We start from the raw sequence: 20,674 nt of genomic DNA, 5'->3' as shown, positions 1-20,674 counted from the left end.
CTTAGGTTAGGTTAGGTTTGGATAGGTACTGAGCATCCTATCACAACACTAGCTCAAGTTACATTAGGTTAGGTTAGACTCTGGACGGCCACACCAATTCGCTACACAGACACACACAGATACACACACGGCACTGGCTTTGGTTAGGTTAGGTTAGGTTAGGTTAGGTTAGGTTAGGTTAGGATAGGTACTAGGCAGCCTCCTCAAAACACTGGCTCAGGTTACATTAGGTTAGGTTAGACTGGACGGCCACACCAATTCGCTACACAGACACACACAAATACACACACGTCACTGGCTTTGGTTAGGTTAGGTTAGCACTGCGCAGCCTCTTCATGCACCACTCGTAACGATTTCACTGCAATACCCAGCGCCACCCCTGACAGAGCTCCCCGCTTCACTGAGAGCTGTGTCGTGTGTGTGGCGTCGGAGTGGCTGGCGGAGAGAGAGGGAGGGAGAGGGAGAGAGAGGCTGGGGTGAGCTGGAGGGCTGGAGGAATGAAGGAAGTGAGGGTTAAGGGGAGGGGGGGAAGGGGTATGGAGGAGTCAATGGGTGGAGCTCTCTCTCTCTCTCTCTCTCTCTCTCTCTAACTCTCTCACTCTCTCATGGAACCTGTAAAGCCCGTCATGTAATTTGCCCCTAAGAGAGAGAGAGAGAGAGAGAGAGAGAGAGAGGGGGAAGGGGGAGGATTGGCCTTACCACAAAACAGGTTCTAACACGCAAATAATATACATAAGAAGCATAATAATTTAGGAAGAATGTAATGAGGAGGAGGAGGAGGAGGAGGAGGAGGAAGAAGAGGAAGAGGAAGAGGAGGAGGAGGTGAAAGTTGAGTTGGAAAAAAAATGCGTAGGAGTGAAAACGAGAGAATTATAGTGGTATTGTGGGCGAGAGAGAGAGAGAGAGAGAGAGAGAGAGAGAGAGAGGAACCTTTTCTCTCCTCGGGGTTCCCAAAATTCTTCCCTTTCATGGGCGGATCAGTTCCCGGATGACGAGAGAGAGAGAGAGAGAGAGAGAGAGAGAGAGAGAGAGAGAGAGAGAATGGGGTAAGAAAGAGAACAGGGTGACATCATGATTAAGAAACGATGACAGGAAGGGAAGGAAAGAAGAGAGGAGGAGGAGGAGGAGGAGGAGGAGGAGGAGGAGTTGGAAGAGGAGAAGGAGGAGGAGGGAAACTTGATATCGGAACCTCCTTGTTAATAAACGTTTGGATAGGAAGGAGGAGGAGAAGGAAAGAAGAAGAAGAAGAAGAAGAAGAAGAAGAAGAATTGAGGAAAGGATTACGAAAAGAACAAAGTGGAGGAGGAGGAGGAGGAGGAGGAGGAGGAGGAGAACATAGAAGGAGAGATAAGGAGGAGGAGGAGGAGGAGGAAGAGGAGGAGGAGGAGGAGGAGGAGGAGGAGGAGGAGAATTTACAATCATTGGGTGAGTTAGCGTTTTAGTTAATACCCGGAATTGTGTGTGTTCGTGTGTTCGTGCGTGTGTGTGTGTGTGTGTGTGTGTGTGTGTGTGTGTGTGTGTGTATTCTATTTTTTTCTATTTAAAGTCAAGGGCACAGTGATTGCATTGATTCTTTGCATTGTGAGACCCGGGTTCTAGTTTTTTGTTAAGTCACCCCTCTCTCTCTCTCTCTCTCTCTCTCTCTCTCTCTCTCTCTCTCTCTCTCTCTCTCTCTCTCTCTCTCTCTCTCTCTCTCTCTCTCTCTCTCTCTCTCTCTCTCTCTCTCTCTCAAGTGTTGACGTTGTTTATATCACTTATACCCTGTTTGTCTGTTTGCTTGTTTCTGTATATCTGTGAGCCTCTCTATCTACATCTCTTTATCTGTCTATCTATCTATCTATCTTATCTATCTATCTATATCTATCATTATTATATCTACGTTCACTTCATCCCAAACACATTATTAACTTACAAACACAAACACACTTCCTTTATTTCCTACTTTCCATTCCTCCTCCTTCCATCCTTTCCTTCTTTCTCTCCTTCCCTTCTCTTCTATGTCTTTTTCCTCCTCCTTTGCCCGTTCTTCCCTCTTCTGTCCATCTCTCTCTCTTCTATTTTCACTTCTCTCCTCCTCCTTCTTTCCTTCCTTCTCTCTTCTTCTCTTCCCTCAAGTGTGTAAGAACAGAGATGATTAAAGAGAAGACGAGAAGAGAGAATATGGAGGAGGAGGAGGACGAGGAGGACGACAAAGATAAACACAAGCAAACAGAGGTAGATAGAGAGATCGAGAGAGGGTCGGGGAACTACCTTTGAACTCAGAACACAAACACAAACAAACACAACCACGCAACCAGACGTGAGGCAAAACACACCCTTGGCCTACGCAACTCTATAGGCGACAAGGTACTCTCTTTTCTCCCTCTCCAGTCGGGCAAAAACGGCGAGGCGTGGGGCAAGGGAAAGGTTAGTGGGCCGCGTCTCTCCCCTCGCCCCAGCACGCCTCGTCTCAACTACAATACTACAGGTGAAAGCCAACACAAATCCGGTCCTATATTCTCAAGCATTTCCTGGGTTAGGTTCACAGGAGATGCCTTGTATAGACCTACCAGCCTCTTGCAGACTCCTGGGTTCTTATAATCAAAACCAAAAAGGAGGAGGAGAAGGAAAAGGAGGAGTATGAGGAGAAGATTAGCAGGGGGATACATGGAGGTGGTTGGAGTCAGTCTGGAAACAAAAAGATAAGCTAACAGTTATGATTTGCAGCCTCCTCGTTATTCAGCTACTTACTCACTCACTCACTCACTCACTCCTTCCTTCCTTCCTTCCTTCCTTCCTTCCTTCCTTCCTTCCTTCCTTCCTTCCTTCCTTCCTTCCTTCCTTCCTTCCTTCCTTCATTCATTCATTCATTCATTCATTCATTCACTCACTCACTCATATCTACTTATTTACTCACTTATTTAGCTTTCCTACTCACTGACTGACTGACTGAATGAATGAATGACTGGCTTACCGTGGATAGACTATTAACGTTTGGAGTAACTTGACAATCTCTTCATAATGTTGTTCTTTAATATATTGCCAGTATTTGTTTTGAGGGCAGGAGTGGTGGTGGCGGTGGTGGAATACTGTGGATGAATGGAATTTTGTGTGTGGAATATGTTTTTAGTGGAGTGGAAACCGGATATACTCTTAAATTACGTTCACAATGATATGATAATGAGGAATGTGTGTGATTTGAGGATGTTATTATCTCTCTCTCTCTCTCTCTCTCTCTCTCTCTCTCTCTCTCTCTCTCTCTCTCTCTCTCTCTCTCTCTCTCTCTCTCTCTCAATTAATTCTTGTAAACGAGAAACGAGAATCATACAAGGAATTAAGGGTACATGTGTGTGGTGAGAGTGGTGATGAGAGAGTGGTGATGGTGGCGATGGGTGAGAGGTGGTGGTGGTGGTGATGGTGGTGAGGCTGGGTAATGACATAGTGGAGGTGATTGCACTGATGAGGATGGGTGGTGGTGAGGGTGGTGGTGAGGGTGGTGAGGCTGGGTGATGACAGAGTGGTGGTGATTGTGTTGGTGATGATGAGTGATGATAATGGTGATGATAATGGTGGTGGGATAAGGATGGATGGGTGAGGGTGGTGGTGGTGGTGGTGAGAGCGAGTGGGTGAGGACATGAGTGAAGTGACTGACTCATCTATATTAACCTGTGCCTTTAATGTTCCGGGAAACACTCGTATCTGACCACGGGGGGAGGGGGAGGGGGGTGGCAGAGTGGTCATCTTGCGACCGTAATGTCTAAGGGGAAACAAGTTCGCATCCCGCCCGCCGCTACAATCCAGCTGTCAATTTTGCATTCACCGCCGAGTGGCCTAAGACTACCCACATGCTACCCTGAAGACCACCTATCAACCCGGACTCAAGATTCTCCCCAAAAGAGGACCAAAGATGAGCTCCGGGGAACAGGCCTCTTGCAGACTCCCTACGTTCTTATGTTCTAAAGCGATATGGCGCCACTATAAACACTTGCCTGCGCCATAACCGAGTATTCTCATTCCTGATATTTTAGAGAGATTTCGGTTTCCTTTCTGTAGCTTGTGGAAAATAACTAACACAAAAAAGATTAAATGATATGTTGCGTGCCCAGAAAAAAAGTGTTGCATAAGTTCCTGAGTGTATAGTTTTACATTCTTTCCTTACAGTTTAGTTTTGAGTCTCCTTTCTTTAGCTTGTGGAAGATAACTATCTAACACAAAGAAAATTGAATGATATGTTGCGTGCCCAGAAAAAGTGTTACATAAAACCCTGAGTGTTTAGTTTTACATTCTTTCCTGATGTTTAAGTTTTCAGTCTCTTTAGCTTGTGGAAAATAACTATCTAACACAAAGAAAATTGAATGATATGTTGCGTGCCCATGAAAAAGTGTTGCATAAGATCCTGAGTGTTTAGTTTTACATTCTTTCCTTACAGTTTAGTTTTGAGTCTCCTTTCTTTAGTTTGTGGAAATGTACTTATCTCACGCGAAGATGTGTTTAGATAGGACGGAACGCGGCTTGAGTACGCTTTCTTGAGATTAGGAAGTAGGTTGCGGCCAAGAGGAAGAGCCGAGACATTATGTAATACTACCAACACATCGCCAGACACAGACAGACGTGGAGGAAGCCTTGATCTTATTGGAAATGACCCCGTAACGGACTATTTCTGTTCTTACGCGTCAGATGGGGTTTGGAAAGTGAGTGTAAGGTAACTTTGTGTGGGAATCGAAATGAGTGTGTGTTCCAGTAGATCCAATGGCTAGTCTCCCATGGCTAGTTTCCTTATGGCTAGTTTCATAATGGCTAGTTTCCCATGGTTAATTTCCTTATGGCTAGTCTCCTATGGTTAATTCCTATGGCTAGTTTCATAATGGCTAGTTTCCCATGGTTAATTTCCTTATGGCTAGTCTCCTATGGTTAATTCCTATGGCTAGTTTCATAATGGCTAGTTTCCCATGGTTAATTTCCTTATGGCTAGTCTCCTATGGTTAATTCCTATGGCTAGTTTCATAATGGCTAGTTTCCCATGGTTAATTTCCTTATGGCTAGTCTCCTATGGTTAATTCCTATGGCTAGTTTCATAATGGCTAGTTTCCCATGGTTAATTTCCTTATGGCTAGTTTCTTATGGTTAATTCCTATGGCTAGTTTCATAATGGCTAGTTTCCCATGGTTAATTTCCTTATGGCTAGTTTCATAATGGCTAGTTTCCCATGGTTAATTTCCTTATGGCTAGTTTCATAATGGCTAGTTTCCTATGGTTAATTTCCTTATGGCTAGTTTCATAATGGCTAGTTTCCCATGGTTAATTCCTATGGCTAGTTTCATAATGGCTAGTTTCCCATGGTTAATTTCCTTATGGCTAGTTTCATAACGGCTAGTTTCCCATGGTTAATTTCCTTATGGCTAGTTTCATAATGGCTAGTTTCCCATGGTTAATTTCCTTATGGCTAGTTTCATAATGGCTAGTTTTCCATGGTTAATTTCCTTATGGCTAGTTTCATAATGGCTAGTTTCTTATGGTTAATTTCCTTATGGCTAGTTTCATAATGGCTAGTTTCCCATGGTTAATTTCCTTATGGCTAGTTTCATAATGGCTGATTTCCCATGGTTAATTTCCTTATGGCTAGTTTCATAATGGCTAGTTTTCCATGGTTAATTTCCTTATGGCTAGTTTCATAATGGCTAGTTTCCCATGGTTAATTTCCTTATGGGTAGTTTTCCATGGTTAATTTCCTTATGGCTAGTTTCATAATGGCTGATTTCCCATGGTTAATTTCCTTATGGCTAGTTTCATAATGGCTAGTTTTCCATGGTTAATTTCCTTATGGCTAGTCTCCTATGGTTAATTCCTATGGCTAGTTTCATAATGGCTAGTTTCCCATGGTTAATTCTTATGGCTAGTTTCCTATGGCTAGTTTTCTATGGTTAATGTCCTTATGATTCCTATTGTTAGTTTCCTATGGTTAGTTTCCTATTGTTAGTTTTGAAGTTAAAGCCGAGGAACTTCACTTTAGGACCATATAACCATAGAGAGATAGGGAACATGCTGGTGGTAGTGGTGGACTGGACACACACACACACACACACACACACACACACACACACACACCTACATCGCCCTACCGTGACGCTGCATATTAGGAAGAATGCAAGCCCCGCCACTCTCTGTCTCCTTCCTGTCGTGTGTGGGCGCAGGAGCGGACTTTCTCTCCCTCTGTAGTGCACGAAAAAGGCGATGACTGAAGCAACGTTATTTATATTGTAGAGAAGACAAGGAGACTGAACAATCGAATACAGGAATGGCAATGAGGAGTTAACTAGCGAAAGAAAACAAGACAAAATAAATGCAATGTCTGAATAATGAATAATGGGGCTGTACAGGCGGCTGATGGTGATGATGATGATTTTTTTTTACAGCAAAGGAGACAGGACAAGGGCACACAAAAAAAAGGAAACAATAATAATAAAAAAAAGCCCGCTACTCCCTGCTCCTGTAAAGAATCCGAAGAGGTGTCCGAAAGAGGGGTCAAATGATAATAATAATAATAATAATAATAATAATAATAATAATAATAATAATAATAATAATAATAATAATAGTAATAATAATAATAATAATAACAATAATAATAATAGTAATAATAATAATAATAGTAATAATAATAATAATAATAATAACAATAATAATAATAGTAATAATAATAAAGAGAAGTGAAACGAGGTCAAGTAGGAGGTTTTATGGCTTTGAGATGCTTTTTTTCCACTCCGTTGCTGCTGGTGAAATAATGAATCTTGTATGCACCTGCGCGGTTCATGATACGCTGGTTACAACCTCTGCCGGACTTGTGACACGCCTAGCCAGAAGCGGGCGATTTGCATAAACACTTGGACTCCGTGTAGGCTGTCAGGGAAACTCTTGATACGGAGGGAAGGACACGGGAAGACTCTAGTGGTTGGTGTTCTCTTTCCTTCCCATCCCTACCTTTCCCTTCCCTTCCTTCACCTACCTTCATTTCCTTTCATCCTTTCACTTCCCATCTCGTCCCTTCCTTTCCCTTCCCTTCCCTTCCAAGTTCCCCTTCCATTACCTTCCCTTCCTTTCCCTTCCCTTCCCTTCTTTTCCCTTCCATTTCCTTACCCTCCTTTGTTTAGGTTAAGTTAGGTCAAGTTAAGTTAATATTTAGGTTAAGTTTAGGTAGTTAGTTTAGTTAAGTTAGGTAGGTTAGGTTAGGTTAGGTTAAAGGTAGGTTGGGTTAGATTTGGTTAAGTTAGGTTATCTTTTTTTTACAGTAAAGGAACCGTCTAAAGGACAAAAATAATGTTAGAAAAGCCGCCTATCACTTCTCCTATAAAAGAAAATATAGATGAATGTCCAAAAGAAAGGTTAGGTTAGCTTTTTTTATTACAGTAAAGAAACCATCTAAAGAACAAAAATAATGTTAGAAAAGCCGCCTATCACTTCGCCTATAAAAGAAAATATAGATGAGTGCCCAAAAGAGAGGTTAGGTTAGGTTAGTGTCCCCTTGCTAGCCAGGGAGGGAGAGGAGCACCTATCTGTTCCCCCCCGGCAGGCTCAGGTACAGGTGACGCCCTCGTGTGGGTCGCGGGGCTTCGAGGGTTTGGTCTTGATGGGGCGTTGACCGAGTGAGGGCCAGAGCAGATCATTCCTCCTTGTTCTCTCTCCTAATGTTTTTCCTTCACTTTACTTATATGGCCTCGTGTTCCTGAGAAGCTCCTGTAGTTTTCCTTTACTTTCCTAATATTTTCTCATGTTCCTGATCAGTTCCCTTACTTTTTCTTTTTTCCCCGATCACTGTTCTTCATTTTTCTTCACTTTCCTGTGTTTTCTCGTGTTCTTGATTATCTTCTTTCAATTTCCTTATTTTGTCTCATGTCCCTGATAACTTCCCTTCATTTTGTTTCCCTTCCCATTCCTTCCTTTCCCTTCCCTTCTGTTCCCTTCCATTCCCTTCCCTTGCAATCTCTTCCCTTTTCTTGTCTTTCCTTCCCTTCCCTTCTCTTCCCTCCCATTCCATTCCCATCACTTCCCTTCCATTGACCTCCCTTTCATTCCCTTCCCATCCCTTCCCTTGCAATCTTTCCCCTTTTCTTTCCTTTCCTTCCCTTCTCTTCCCTTCCATTCCATTCCCATCACTTTCCTTCCATTGACCTCCCTTCCCTTTCCCTTCAAAGTTTCCCTTCTCTCCCAGCGCCCCATCAACTCTCTTCTGACCTCAGCTCCGAAGTGTTGTCATGTGGTCGAAAGTGCATTCACCTGGTCGAAAGTGCATTCACCTGGTCGAAAGTGCATTCACCTGGTCGGAAGTGCTGTCATCTGGTCTGCAGGCACGAAGCGGCTGTCGAACAGATCAAATCACCAGAGCGGGCAACCTCGTAGTGAGCCAATAGTGTCTCCGTTGCCTCCTTTTCCGTGTTTCTATGTTTCCACAGCCTCCCCCTCCTCTCCTCTCGTCTCATCACCTTTCCCCTCCTCTCCTCTCCTCCCCTCCTCCCCTCCCCTCCCCTCCTTGCCTCTAGGAATCATAAGAGGAATGTTATTTATATGCAAGTGTCAGTTTCAAGCAAGTCGTAGGATGAAATCTTTGGTAGTGGTAGTAGTAGTAGTAGTAGTGGTGGTGGTGGTAGTGGTAGTGGTGGTGGTGGTGGTGGTGATGGTGGTGATGGTGGTGGTGGTGGTGGTGGTGCTAATTTGCGTTCTTCGAAGAAAATATTGTTTTTATTTTTCCAAGAATTGATGACCTTGAAGGAGTCTTGGGTATCAACAGGATTTCTTGATTTTCACCTTTATTTTTTTTTTATTGTGCAGTGAATATACGATGCTTTGCTTCTCTCTCTCTCTCTCTCTCTCTCTCTCTCTCTCTCTCTCTCTCTCTCTCTCTCTCTCTCTCTCTCTCTCTCTCTCAGTAATGTCAAAAAGTGCGTTACGTCATGTTATTTTACCTGTTTAGCACCAATGTCTTTAATAGTGGAGTTTATGGTATTAAGGGGTTAGAGGGGAGGGGTTGGGAGGCTTGGGGTGGGGGTAGGACAGGGGGTAGAGGTTAGGAGGATGGGGTGGGGGGTAGAGGTGAGGAATTTTGGGGTTGGAAATGATAGGTTTATTTATTTATTTATTTATTTATTTTTTTACAGCAATGGAAGCTGTTCAAGGGCAAAGAAGAACGGAGGAAAAAAAAAAAAAACATGCTCATCACTGCTCCTGTAAAACGTGTGTGTGTGTGTGTGTGTGTGTGTGTGTGTTTGTTTGTTTGTTGTTTGTTTGTGGTGAACCCGTCAAATACTCGGCATTAATAAACCAACATCTTTTTCTTCATCATCTCCAACAGACCAACTTTTACATTAATTTTCAGACTCTAGTTTCTCGGTCATTCCTTCAAGCCTTCCTCAGCATCAGGGAGAGTCTATCATCTGCGGTTCAAGGGGTCTTAAGGTATTCAATGCGTCCCTCGCTTATCACCAGGACCCCTTCACAGCGATGAGTTGCAAGGGGTGATGTAACGGTGGGAGAGTAAGCATGACTCTGGGTGTTCTGTCTCTGCAGGAGTGGGTTCTATTCTATTAATTATGCCATTATCTTTCTATCGCTCTATCTATCTTTGTACTTTCTCTCTCTCTCTCTCTCTCTCTCTCTCTCTCTCTCTCTCTCTCTCTCTCTCTCTCTCTCTCTCTCTCTCTCTCTCTCTCTCTTTAACACACACACACACACACACACACACACACACACAATGGCAATATTTTCGACGTGGGTTGCCTGATACAAACAAACCGTGAAGTAAACCATCATTTATTTGCCTCCTGTATCATACCACCGCTTACATTGTATACAGCACGGCACAGCATACGCTAGTAGAGGACGGCCTAGCATCACACCATACACAACATTTGCTATACAGCCCGGCACAGCATCATTCATTATCACGGTTAGGGGAGCTGCCGCAGTGTTCGCGGCACCGGTGTTGGCCGTGAGGCTCGGTGTTGGTGGCTGCCTGAACAAAGGTGTTGGCTATAGAGGGTTTACACTCCAAGGGTTTGGGATTTGTGTGTGCCTGTTTTACTTTATGCGTTTTTTTTTTTTGTTTTTTTTCATGGTTTGAAATGCTCTTAGGAAAGTGTGTAAGATGTGAGAAATTTGGATACGAAATCGTTGTTGTTCATCAAAGGAGCTGAACTACAAAGGACGGACAGAGCTGTTGGTCATCACAGTACTTCCAAGTTTGATTTAGTGAGTACGATCACAGCAATGATAAACACGCATGCGAATCGGAAACTTCCTGTGTTTCGTTGAACTTTATCAGATAAGACACGCTTAGAAAGAGATAGACGTGAAGAGTTACAACCAGGTGCCGGGAAGGGCTGCTCTGCCCCCTCAGCGCCCGCACCTCAGTAGCCGGCCTGCCAGTCCACCTGCCCGGCGAGCGGCTGCCCGGCGAGGAACTTACCAAAGTTGGCACAGAAGTCTTTGGCCACGGACTCGCGCTTGAAGTCGTTGTTTGCGACGGTGGACGTGTGAGGCGTCATGGCGACCCGCGGGTGTGTCCAGAGGGGGCTGTCCTCGGCGGGCGGCTCCCTCTCCGTGCAGTCGAGCAGCGCGGCGGAGAGCCAGCCCTGCCCCAGCGCCCTCAGGAGGTCTGCCTCGCTGATGACGTCCCCGCGGCCCACGTTGACCAGCACCGGCCTCCTGGCGGCCCCGCTGAGCACGTCGCCACCCAGCAGGCCGCGCGTGGCGGGCGTGGAGGGCAGCGTGTTGACCACGTAGTCACACTCCTGCAGGAAGGCGGGGAGGCCCTCCCGCCCGTACCACAGCCGGTCCACGCCGGGCACCGCCGCGGCGGCGCCGCGCGGCACCCTGGCCAGGCCGAGCACGCGGCAGCCGAAGCCCTTGAGCACCCCGGCCGTGGCGCGGCCCATGTTGCCGACGCCCATCACGCCCACCGTCAGCTGCGCCAGGCCGCGGTACTCCTGGAAGTGGCCCCAGCCGCGGCAGTCCTTGCTCAGCTGCTTCAGGTAGATGGGGCGCCAGCCGCGCTCGTGGCACAGGATCTGGCCCACCACGTGCTCGGCCATGAGGGTCGGCGCGGCGTCCTCGGTGCTGCGGGTCACAACGAAGGGCGGCTCAGACCCCAAGGCTTCCATCAAATCGTCGACGCCCACCGCCATGCAGTGCACCCACCGCAGCCTCGTGAGGGAGTCCGGACTCTTGCGTTTCAGTATCTGAACGAAGGTAGACGAGTGGGTCAGCAGTATCTCTGCGTCCGCGACGAGGTCCAGTTCTTCATCCGTCAGTCTTCTGCTCATCTTTTTAAAAATTTCTCCGTCGAAACCCAGGTCGGTGGTGCGAACGTTGACCACCTTCGTCCCCGGCAGCCTGCTGGAGATGGCTTCGTCAAAGCCACGCAGGATGGTGAGGACGTGGACGGTGTGCGTCGAGGGCGGCGTCATGTTGCTAACTGACCGGTGGCCGAGTGCACGGAGTCTCGGGTTATCGACGTGACTCCACACGCCGCGGCCTGTTAACGAGCGATAGTACCAGACAGAGTCGTAATCATGAGTTAAGAGTTGTGGGGCTGGGAATGATAGAATGTGTGTGTGTGTGTGTGTGTGTGTGTGTGTGTGTGTGTGTGTGTATAAGTGTTTGTTTGTTTGTGCCTGGATAGAAAGGTGGATTGGGGCGGGGTTGGGCAGTAGACACGTGCGTGCGGCTGGTAAGAGTGGTTGCCCCGTCGACCAAGAGGCTTCTACTAATACAATATCTACTTTCCTCATCCTAAAAAGACAAATTTTCAGACTAGTTTCTCGTTCTTAAGTCCTTTTCATAATCAGGAAGAGTATCATCTTCGGTCCAAGGGTTAGTTAAGGTATTGAGCGCGTATCTCCGTTATCGCCAGACCCCTACACAGGGATGACACTCAAGGGGTGAAGTAGCGGGGGTAAAGTAAGTGTCTCTGGACGTCCTCTCTAAACCACTTGAGTCAGTCTCTCTCTCTCTCTCTCTCTCTCTCTCTCTCTCTCTCTCTCTCTCTCTCTCTCTGTTGCCTGATACAAACAAACCGTGAGAAAGTATTATTTATCTCTCGTCAGCACCATACCACACTATACAGCACGGCACAGCACACTCGTACTCTAGAAAGCCCTGCACATCGCTGAACACATTGGCGTGTGTGCGCAGTGTTCGCGGCGCCAGTGTTGGCCATGAGGCTCGGTGTTGGTGGCTGCCTGAACAAAGGTGTTGGTCTAGAGAGGGTTACTTCATCAAGGCACATTCCAGTGGTCGCAGCCCACCCCGTTCCGTGAAGGGCTGCTCTGCTCCCTCAGCGCCCGCACCTCAGTAGCCGGCCTGCCAGTCCACCTGCCCGGCGAGCGGCTGCCCGGCGAGGAACTTGGCAAATTTGGCACAGAAGTCTTTGGCGACGGACTCGCGCTTGAAGTCGTTGTTTGCGATGGTTGACGTGTGAGGTGTCATGACGACCCGCGGATGTGTCCAGAGGGGGCTGTCCTCGGCGGGCGGCTCCTTCTCCGTGCAGTCGAGCAGGGCGGCGGAGAGCCAGCCCTGCCCCAGCGCCCTCAGGAGGTCTGCCTCGCTGATGACGTCCCCGCGGCCCACGTTGACCAGCACCGGCCTCCTGGCGGCCCCGCTGAGCACGTCGCCGCCCAGCAAGCCGCGCGTGGCGGGCGTGGAGGGCAGCGTGTTGACCACGTAGTCACACTCCTGCAGGAAGGCGGGGAGGCCCTCCCGCCCGTACCACAGCCGGTCCACGCCGGGCACCGCCGCGGCGCCGCCGCGCGGCACCCTGGCCAGGCCGAGCACGCGGCAGCCGAAGCCCTTGAGCGCCCCGGCCGTGGCGCGGCCCATGTTGCCGACGCCCATCACGCCCACCGTCAGCTGCGCCAGGCCGCGGTACTCCTGGAATTGACCCCAGCCGCGGCAGTCCTTGCTCAGCTGCTTCAGGTAGATGGGGCGCCAGCCGCGCTCGTGGCACAGGATCTGGCCCACCACGTGCTCGGCCATGAGGGCCGGCGCGGCGTCCTCGGTGCTGCGGGTCACAACGAAGGGCGGCTCAGGTCCCAAGAAATCCACCAAGTTGTCGACGCCCACCGACATGCAGTGCACCCACCGCAGCCTCGTGAGGAAGTCCGGACCCTTGCGTTTCAATATCTGAATGAAAGTAAACGTGTGGGTGAGCAGTATCTCTGTGTCCGCGACGAGGTCCAGTTCTTCATCCGTCAATCTTCTGCTCATCTTTTTATAAACCTCTCCGTCGAAGCCCATGTCTGTTGTGCGAACGTTGACCACCTTTGTCCCCGGCAGCCTGCTGGAGACGGCATCACCCAGCCCACTCAGGATTGTGAGGACGTGGACGGTGGGCGTCGAGGGCATCGTCATGTTGTTGAGCAGTGGCCGAGTGCACGAAGTCTCGGGTTATCGACGTGACTCCACACGCTGAGGCCTGTTAAGAGAACAAGAGGATCGGCATTAGAACGCCGCTTGCGGAACCCATACTGTCGATCAGATAGAAGGTCAGAAGTGGGAAGGTGCTTTTGAATCTTCCTGTTAAGGATTGATTCAAAAGCTTTAGATAGACAGGAAAGTAAAGCTATAGGGAGCTAGTTTGAGGGACTCGAACGGTCACCCTTCTTAGGCACAGGCTGTATGAAAGCGTACTTCATGCAGGAAGGAAAGGTAGATGTTGACAGGCAGAGGCGAAAGAGTTTGACCAGGCAGGGTGTCAGCACGGAAGCACAGTTTTTAAGGACAATAGGAGGCACCCCATCAGGTCCATAAGCCTTCTGAGACTTGAGGCCAGAGAGGGCATAGAAAACATCGTTCTTAAGAATCTTAATAACAGGCATAAAGGAGTCAGAGGGGGGATGAGTAGGAGGAATATGCCCAGAATCGTCCAAAGTGGAGTTGTTACAGAAAGTTTGAGAGAAGAGTTCAGCCTTAGAGATACATAGGAGAGACATGGCGGTGCTGCCGTCAGGGTTAACGAGTGACAGTACCAAGAAGAGTCGTAATCTTGACCTCACTGTAAGAACAATCTCAGGACATAACGCTGTGTGCACTGTCCGTTAATGTATAATTTTAATGGCAATTCCGGCAATTGTGAGGCCGCAGGAGTGATGCTGCTGGGAGAAAAAACTACCTGTCATACGGCAGCCTCGACCCCAAACTTGAAATCTGGGATTGCACTTCATTTTTCGGCAGAAGCTGACGGGCAGGAGGAATAGGTCTAGGGTCTGCTTTCCTAAGGCAGGGGTGAAGGAGGTATAGGAGGCAGACCAGCTAGACTTGTGTCAGGAGAGGGAGCATCGCCAGCTGTGTGTTCTAGTGCAGGAGGGAGCGATATAGGCAAGGTTACGAGTGAGGAGTTACGGAAAAGGTTTAGGAAGGCTTTAGGCCGTACGCGTCACCTAAGGGGAGTGCCCGTGGTGTGGCGGTTTTGACCGCAGAAGTTCACCTGTGTCGTTGAGGAGCTGGGTTAATCACAGAACGCCGTGTTCACAGGCTTCGTTTACTGTCACAGTCTTCACCACGCAGCCTCTACTTGGACGTAAAAGCTGTAATACAAGGCTAAATCAGTGCCATGTTACATTACCTACCAAATAATCAGACACTCCTATGGTAAGGAATTATATGAGATGTATTTCACTGTAATAAACAAAGCCACGCACTTCTGTTCACTGGTCTTACTTACAGTAACACCGCTCCTAAACGAGGGCTGTGGTGGGGCCAAGCATGTGTGTCCAGCTTGCCTTGTCTCCAAGCAGTCTAAAATAGGATATAACGCATACTAATACATTTTTAACGTAAATAGTATGATGTATGAAAGAAAAGTAGACATCATGTGTAAAGTATTTATACGGCAATTAAGAAATGTGGCATACATATTTTGCTGTGGTGCTAAGAAAACGTTATTACTCTCAATGACTCTCACCACAATACTGAGGTGGGTAAGGAATGTAACAGTTTGAAGGAAAATGAGTAGAAAATATGATATTTTCTTGATAGAAATAAATGTTAAATCCCTGACGAGCGGCAACACTCCCTCTGACGCAGCTGCTGACATGAGTCACCGGTGGAGCGTGCCACGCACTCACTCCGCTTCCTGACACATTATGACCACGATGTAACGATATATAAATTATGAGAGAGAGAGAGAGAGAGAGAGAGAGAGAGAGAGAGAGAGAGAGAGATAATTACTGAAGAAAAACAAATCAGGGCGCCGCAAGTGAGCTCATTTGGTGCCGTATATAAAACAATAATAAATTACTTAAAGCAAAATTAGATAAAATGAATTAACAGAAAATTAAGAAATGTCAAATAACAGCACAGATTTAAATAATTCAACCATAAAAGAAGCATATTTATGAGAGAGAGAGAGCACCGCCGGTTTGGGACCGTGACCGCACCTCAGCCCTCATTTAAGATCGGTGGTGCTGTAATGCAATACAATTCACTTCACTAATTATATGTGCGCGTCCTTCACACACTACATTAGTACAAAACCTGCACACTTTCCTTGACCCGGGTCAGGAGAACGATGCTGGGTACAGATCGTGACAGAACTCCTCCTCGCTTGCCTGCCTCCACTGGTGTGAGTATATGGGAGGTAACATTTTTACAGCGATGCTAAGTTATCGTACTCAACACACTGTATTTACCGGCTTCTGGCACTTAACTATTGCAAAAAGGCATCAGTTCTCAACCATTTTAATTATAACTTTAAATGATTTTAGTTTCTGGGATTTAGGAGACAGTGTTTGGGGTCGGAAATCTGCAAGTCTAAGAGGTTGAGCTGGGACTGTTTGGCACCCTAGTTAACAAGTACCAAAACACTGCAGGGTATTGTGGATTAAACTCTATATGCTGGGTACATTGGCATGCGATTCTACTTCTAGGAGATCACGCAGGGAGTTCCTTTGGGAAAACGTTTGGTGCTATACAAGTTATAGAAAATGGAGTTCGCTTGAGGGAAAGCTCAGGTTTTGTGTATTTACAAGTGAGCGCTCTCCCGCTGACATGAGTCTATATATAGGGTGGTATTCTTAAACATCTCGGCATCCACGAACACATACTGGACAAGACATTCATAGGAGTTTTGGGCATTTCTAGGGGGAGTTTTATGACCCTGGTGGTGGTTTGACTTCTTTTTCTGTACCGTGAACCTAAAATACCACTCATTAGAACCCGACTGAACTCCACACACATATACTAGACAAGGCATTCATAGGAGTTTTGGGCATTTCTAGGGGGAGTTTTATGACCCTGGTGGTGGTTTGACTTCTTTTTCTGTACCGTGAACCTAAAATACCACTCATTAGAACCCGACTGAACTCCACACACATATACTAGACAAGGCATTCATAGGAGTTTTGGGCATTTCTAGGGGGAGTTTTATGACCCTGGTGGTGGTTTGACTCTTCACCTGTACCATGCCCCTAGAATACCACTCATTAGAACCCGACTGATCTCCTTTATGGACTTTGGATATAGTTGATGTGAGAGGCTGAAGCGTCTGACAGTGCCGACCTATGCGGGTGATTGAACCTTCTTCCTCTTTACTCTGTTGATCCTGGCCGGGGAGAAGGGACGATGTGGCGTCTTCCGGGGATAGCTTGGTTGGGCGCGAGATTGGAGCACCCCGTTGTGTTTCCAGATTATTGCAGTTTCTCTAATAGTGTCGAGGAGTGTTGGCTCGGAGGACAAAGAGGTATTCAGAAACGTATCGAAACCTTAGTACGTCGAGGAGTGTTGGCTCGGAGGACAAAGAGGTATTCAGAAACGTATCGAAACCTTAGTACGTCGAGGAGTGTTGGCTCGGAGGACAAAGAGGTATTCAGAAACGTATCGAAACCTTAGTACGTCTAGTTAAAAGGCTCTATTAGAAGTTATAGGGATTTTCATGGATGGTTTCAGGCTCTATTAGAAGTTATATGGATTTTCATGGTTGGTTTCAATTCCCCTGGCGGTAGATTTGCAACGTTTCTCTGCCATGAATGGGAGAAACACTTGCGAGAACCTGTTTTATTTTCTCTATGACCTAAAATATTGGTTGCGACAGACCGAGGCTTTTGAGAATACGAGTCCTTTGTGCCCTTGAGAAATTACACATAGCCGAACATTCTTGGGTCTAACGGTGATGGCCTCAACTTCCTCCTCTTCCCTCTTCCTAGAACCTGCCCTCCTTTCTTCTTTTTTTCCTCCTTCCTCCAGTTTATGTTTCAAGAAGTTGCGTGCTAATGGTCCTGCCTTGCCTGATGGTCTTAAAAGCTTATCACACAAATTGTAGGAGAGAGTTGGACGCTATGAGGCCGTGACGCTGGCTGGCCCTTCCCTCCCTAGCCGCCAGTCCCGCCTCCCTCCTCCCCGCCACGGACAGAAGCGTGTGTGTCTGCTCAGGAGTGACGCCCGTGCCCGCCTCGTTGTGGTGGAACATTCGTGACACACAGTTAGTTGTCTTGCTGTCCTCTCGAGATGTATAGTTAGTGTTTCCTTATGATATAGTTGTCTTTTTAACTTGTCATGATGCAATGTTGTCGTGCTTAAATTATGATATATGGGTGACTTGCTAATTCTTCTGGATATCTATTATTTATTTTTTTTTGCTGGTTTTTCGTCATTCTGCTCCTCCTCCTGTTATTTTCAATCCATTCCTTTTCCCCTTTTCCTTTCCCTTCTACTCTCCTCTGTTTTCCCTTTCACTCCCTTCCTCTTTTTCCTTTCCTTTCATTCTTTTAATCCATTTTCTTCTCCTTTACTTCGTCCTTCATCTTTATCCTTTCCTTCTTTATTTGTCCCTCTCTTCCTCATTCTCTTCCCTTCTACTCTCTCCTCTCTGTTTTCCCTTTCACTCCCTCCCTCTTTTTCCTTTCCTTTCATTCCTTTTTATCCATTTTCTTCTTCCTTCATCTTTATCCTTTCCATCTTGTCCTTCTCTTCCTCATTCTCTTGATGGTGTTGTGCGAATGTTGACCACCGTCGTCCCCGGCAGCCTGCTGGAGACGGCGTCGTCAAGCCCACGCAGGATGGTGAGAAGGTGGACGGTGTGCGTCGATGGCTGCGTCATGTTGCTAACTGAGCGGTGGCTGAGTGCACGGAGTCTCGGGTTATCGACGCGGCTCCACACGCCGCGGCCTGTTAACGAGCGATAGTACCGAGGAGAGTCATAACCACGTATTAGGAATTGTGGGTTTGAGTGAGTACGATGTGTGTTTGTGCTGCGGGAGGTGTGGGTGTGGGTGTTTGTTTGTTTATTTGTTTGTTTGTTTGTCCGTGGATGGAAGGGCGGATTGTGGCTTAGTTGGGGCAGTAGACACGTGCGCGCGGCTGATAATAGTGGTTGTCCCGTTGACCAAGAGGCTTCTAGCAATACAATATCTATTTTTTTTCATACTCAACCGACAAATTTTCAGACTAGTTTCTCGGTCGGTGTTTTAAGTCTTCTTCAGAATCAGGAAGAGTATATCATCTGCGGTGTAAGGGTTAGATAAGGTATTCAGCGTGTCTCGACTATAACCAGACTCCTTCACAGCGATGACACTCAGGGGTGATGTAACGGTGGGAAAGTAAGCATGACTCTGGATGTTCTCTCTCTCTCTCTCTCTCTCTCTCTCTCTCTCTCTCTCTCTCTCTCTCTCTCTCTCTCTCTCACACACACACACACACACACACACACACACACAATGGCAATATTTTCGACGTGGGTTGCCTGATTCAAACAAACCGTGAAGTAATCCATGATTTATTTGCCTCCTGTATCATACCACCGCTTACATTGTATACAGCACGGCACAGCATACGCTAGTAGAGGACGGCCTAGTATCATACAAAACATTTGCTAAACAGCCCGGCACAGCATCATACACTAGAGGATTAGGGGGGCTGGCGTAGTGTTCGCGGCACCGGTGTTGGCCGTGAGGCTCGGTGTTGGTGGCTGCCTGAACAAAGGTGTTGGTTATATAGAGGGTTTACACTTCAAGGGTTTGGGGTTTGTGTGTGCCTGTTTTGTTTTTTAGGTTTTCATGATTTCAAATTCTCATAGTAAAGTGTGTAAGATAAATTTGGATATGGAATCGTTGTTGTTCAGCAAAGAGTTGAACTACAAAGGACTGACAGAGCTGTTGGTCATCACAGGTACTTCCGAGTTTGATTTAGTGAGTACGATCACAGCAATGATAAACACGCATGCGAATCGGAAACTTCCTGTGTTTCGTTGAACTTTATCAGATAAGATACGCTTAGAAAGAGATAGACGTGAAGAGTTACAACCAGGTGCCGGGAAGGGCTGCTCTGCCCCCTCAGCACCCGCGCCTCAATAGCCGGCCTGCCAATCCACCTGCCCGGCGAGCGGCTGCCCGGCGAAGAACTTGGCAAAGTTGGCACAGAAGTCTTTGGCCACGGACTCGCGCTTGAAGTCGTTGTTTGCGATGGTGGACGTGTGGGGCGTCATGGCGACCCGCGGGTGTGTCCAGAGGGGGCTGTCCTCGGCGGGCGGCTCCCTCTCCGTGCAGTCGAGCAGCGCGGCGGAGAGCCAGCCCTGCCCCAGCGCCCTCAGGAGGTCTGCCTCGCTGATGACGTCCCCGCGGCCCACGTTGACCAGCACCGGCCTCCTGGCGGCCCCGCTGAGCACGTCGCCACCCAGCAGGCCGCGCGTGGCGGGCGTGGAGGGCAGCGTGTTGACCACGTAGTCACACTCCTGCAGGAAGGCGGGGAGGCCCTCCCGCCCGTACCACAGCCGGTCCACGCCGGGCAGCGGCACCCTGGCCAGGCCGAGCACGCGGCAGCCGAAGCCCTTGAGCGCCCCGGCCGTGGCGCGGCCCATGTTGCCGACGCTCATCACGCCCACCGTCAGCTACGCCAGGCCGCGGTACTCCTGGAAGTGGCCCCAGCCGCGGCAGTCCTTGCTCAGCTGCTTCAGGTAGATGGGGCGCCAGCCGCGCTCGTGGCACAGGATCTGGCCCACCACGTGCTCGGCCATGAGGGTCGGCGCGGCGTCCTCGGTGCTGCGGGTCACAACGAAGGGCGGCTCAGACCCCAAGGCTTCCATCAAATCGTCGACGCCCACTGCCATGCAGTGCACCCACCGCAGCCTCGTGAGGGAGTCCGGACCCTTGCGTTTCAGTATCTGAACGAAGGTAGACGAGTGGGTCAGCAGTATCTCTGCGTCCGCGACGAGGTCCAGTTCTTCATCCGTCAGTCTTCTGCTCATCTTTTTAAAAATTTCTCCGTCGAAACCCAGGTCGGTGGTGCGAACGTTGACCACCTTCGTCCCCGGCAGCCTGCTGGAGATGGCTTCGTCAAAGCCACGCAGGATGGTGAGGACGTGGACGGTGTGCGTCGAGGGCGGCGTCATGTTGCTAACTGACCGGTGGCCGAGTGCACGGAGTCTCGGGTTATCGACATGACTCCACACGCTGAGGCCTGTTAACGAGCGATAGTACCAAACAGAGTCGTAATCATGAGTTAAGAGTTGTGGGGCTGGGAATGATAGAATGTGTGTGTGTGTGTGTGTGTGTGTGTGTGTGTGTGTGTGTAGGTGTTTGTTTGTTTGTGCCTGGATAGAAAGGTGGATTGGGGCGGGGTTGGGCAGTAGACACGTGCGTGCGGCTGGTAAGAGTGGTTGTCCCGTCGACCAAGAGGCTTCTACTAATACAATATCTATTTTCCTCATCCTAAAAAG

General features: G+C 48.2%; 3 protein-coding genes and 1 long non-coding RNA gene across 8 annotated transcripts in view; 1 reads left to right on the top strand and 3 right to left on the bottom strand.

Moving 5' to 3' along the window:
- Positions 1-483, bottom strand: part of LOC127001279 (allene oxide synthase-lipoxygenase protein-like) — a 74,959-nt gene extending 74,476 nt beyond the window's left edge. Inside the window, exon 1 of the mRNA XM_050865649.1 lies at positions 368-483. The gene's annotated coding sequence lies outside the window, so the exon portion shown is untranslated. The remainder of the gene's footprint in view (positions 1-367) is intronic.
- Positions 484-9,764: 9,281 nt separating this feature from the next.
- LOC127001281 (glyoxylate/hydroxypyruvate reductase A-like) lies at positions 9,765-11,497 on the bottom strand (the record flags this gene model as incomplete). The annotated part of the gene is given in 1 exon segment (XM_050865656.1): positions 9,765-11,497. A coding segment is annotated over 1 exon segment (1,059 nt). The 3' UTR covers positions 9,765-10,376.
- On the top strand, positions 10,858-20,668 carry LOC127001282 (uncharacterized). The gene is made up of 3 exons (XR_007754988.1): positions 10,858-11,000; positions 12,943-13,055; positions 20,026-20,668. It is a non-coding gene; the product is annotated as an uncharacterized LOC127001282 (long non-coding RNA).
- LOC127001280 (glyoxylate/hydroxypyruvate reductase A-like) lies at positions 11,444-15,588 on the bottom strand. 5 transcript variants are annotated; one of them, XM_050865651.1, is made up of 4 exons: positions 15,510-15,588; positions 14,690-14,763; positions 14,453-14,552; positions 11,444-13,441 (listed from the first exon to the last, which is right to left on the bottom strand). In XM_050865651.1, the coding sequence occupies exon 4, from the start codon at positions 13,375-13,377 to the stop codon at positions 12,319-12,321; it is 1,059 nt and encodes a 352-aa protein (XP_050721608.1). In that variant the 5' UTR covers positions 13,378-13,441; positions 14,453-14,552; positions 14,690-14,763; positions 15,510-15,588; the 3' UTR covers positions 11,444-12,318. The 5 variants fall into 5 exon arrangements, with proteins under 5 accessions (XP_050721608.1, XP_050721612.1, XP_050721610.1 ...); XM_050865655.1 differs by lacking the exon at positions 15,510-15,588 and having other exon boundaries at positions 14,406-14,552; positions 14,667-15,372; XM_050865653.1 differs by lacking the exon at positions 15,510-15,588 and having other exon boundaries at positions 14,667-15,372.
- Positions 20,669-20,674: the final 6 nt, after the last annotated feature.

Source organism: Eriocheir sinensis, chromosome 20 (assembly GCF_024679095.1).
Source record: "Eriocheir sinensis breed Jianghai 21 chromosome 20, ASM2467909v1, whole genome shotgun sequence".
Taxonomy (NCBI): Eukaryota; Metazoa; Arthropoda; class Malacostraca; order Decapoda; family Varunidae; genus Eriocheir; species Eriocheir sinensis.
Note: the sequence above shows the minus strand (reverse complement) of the source record. Positions and strands in the feature narration are given on the sequence as shown.

Excerpts from the sequence above, each read along its gene's own strand:
- LOC127001280 (XM_050865651.1), bottom strand. The coding sequence starts at position 13,377 with ATGACGATGCCCTCGACGCCCACCGTCCACGTCCTCACAATCCTGAGT.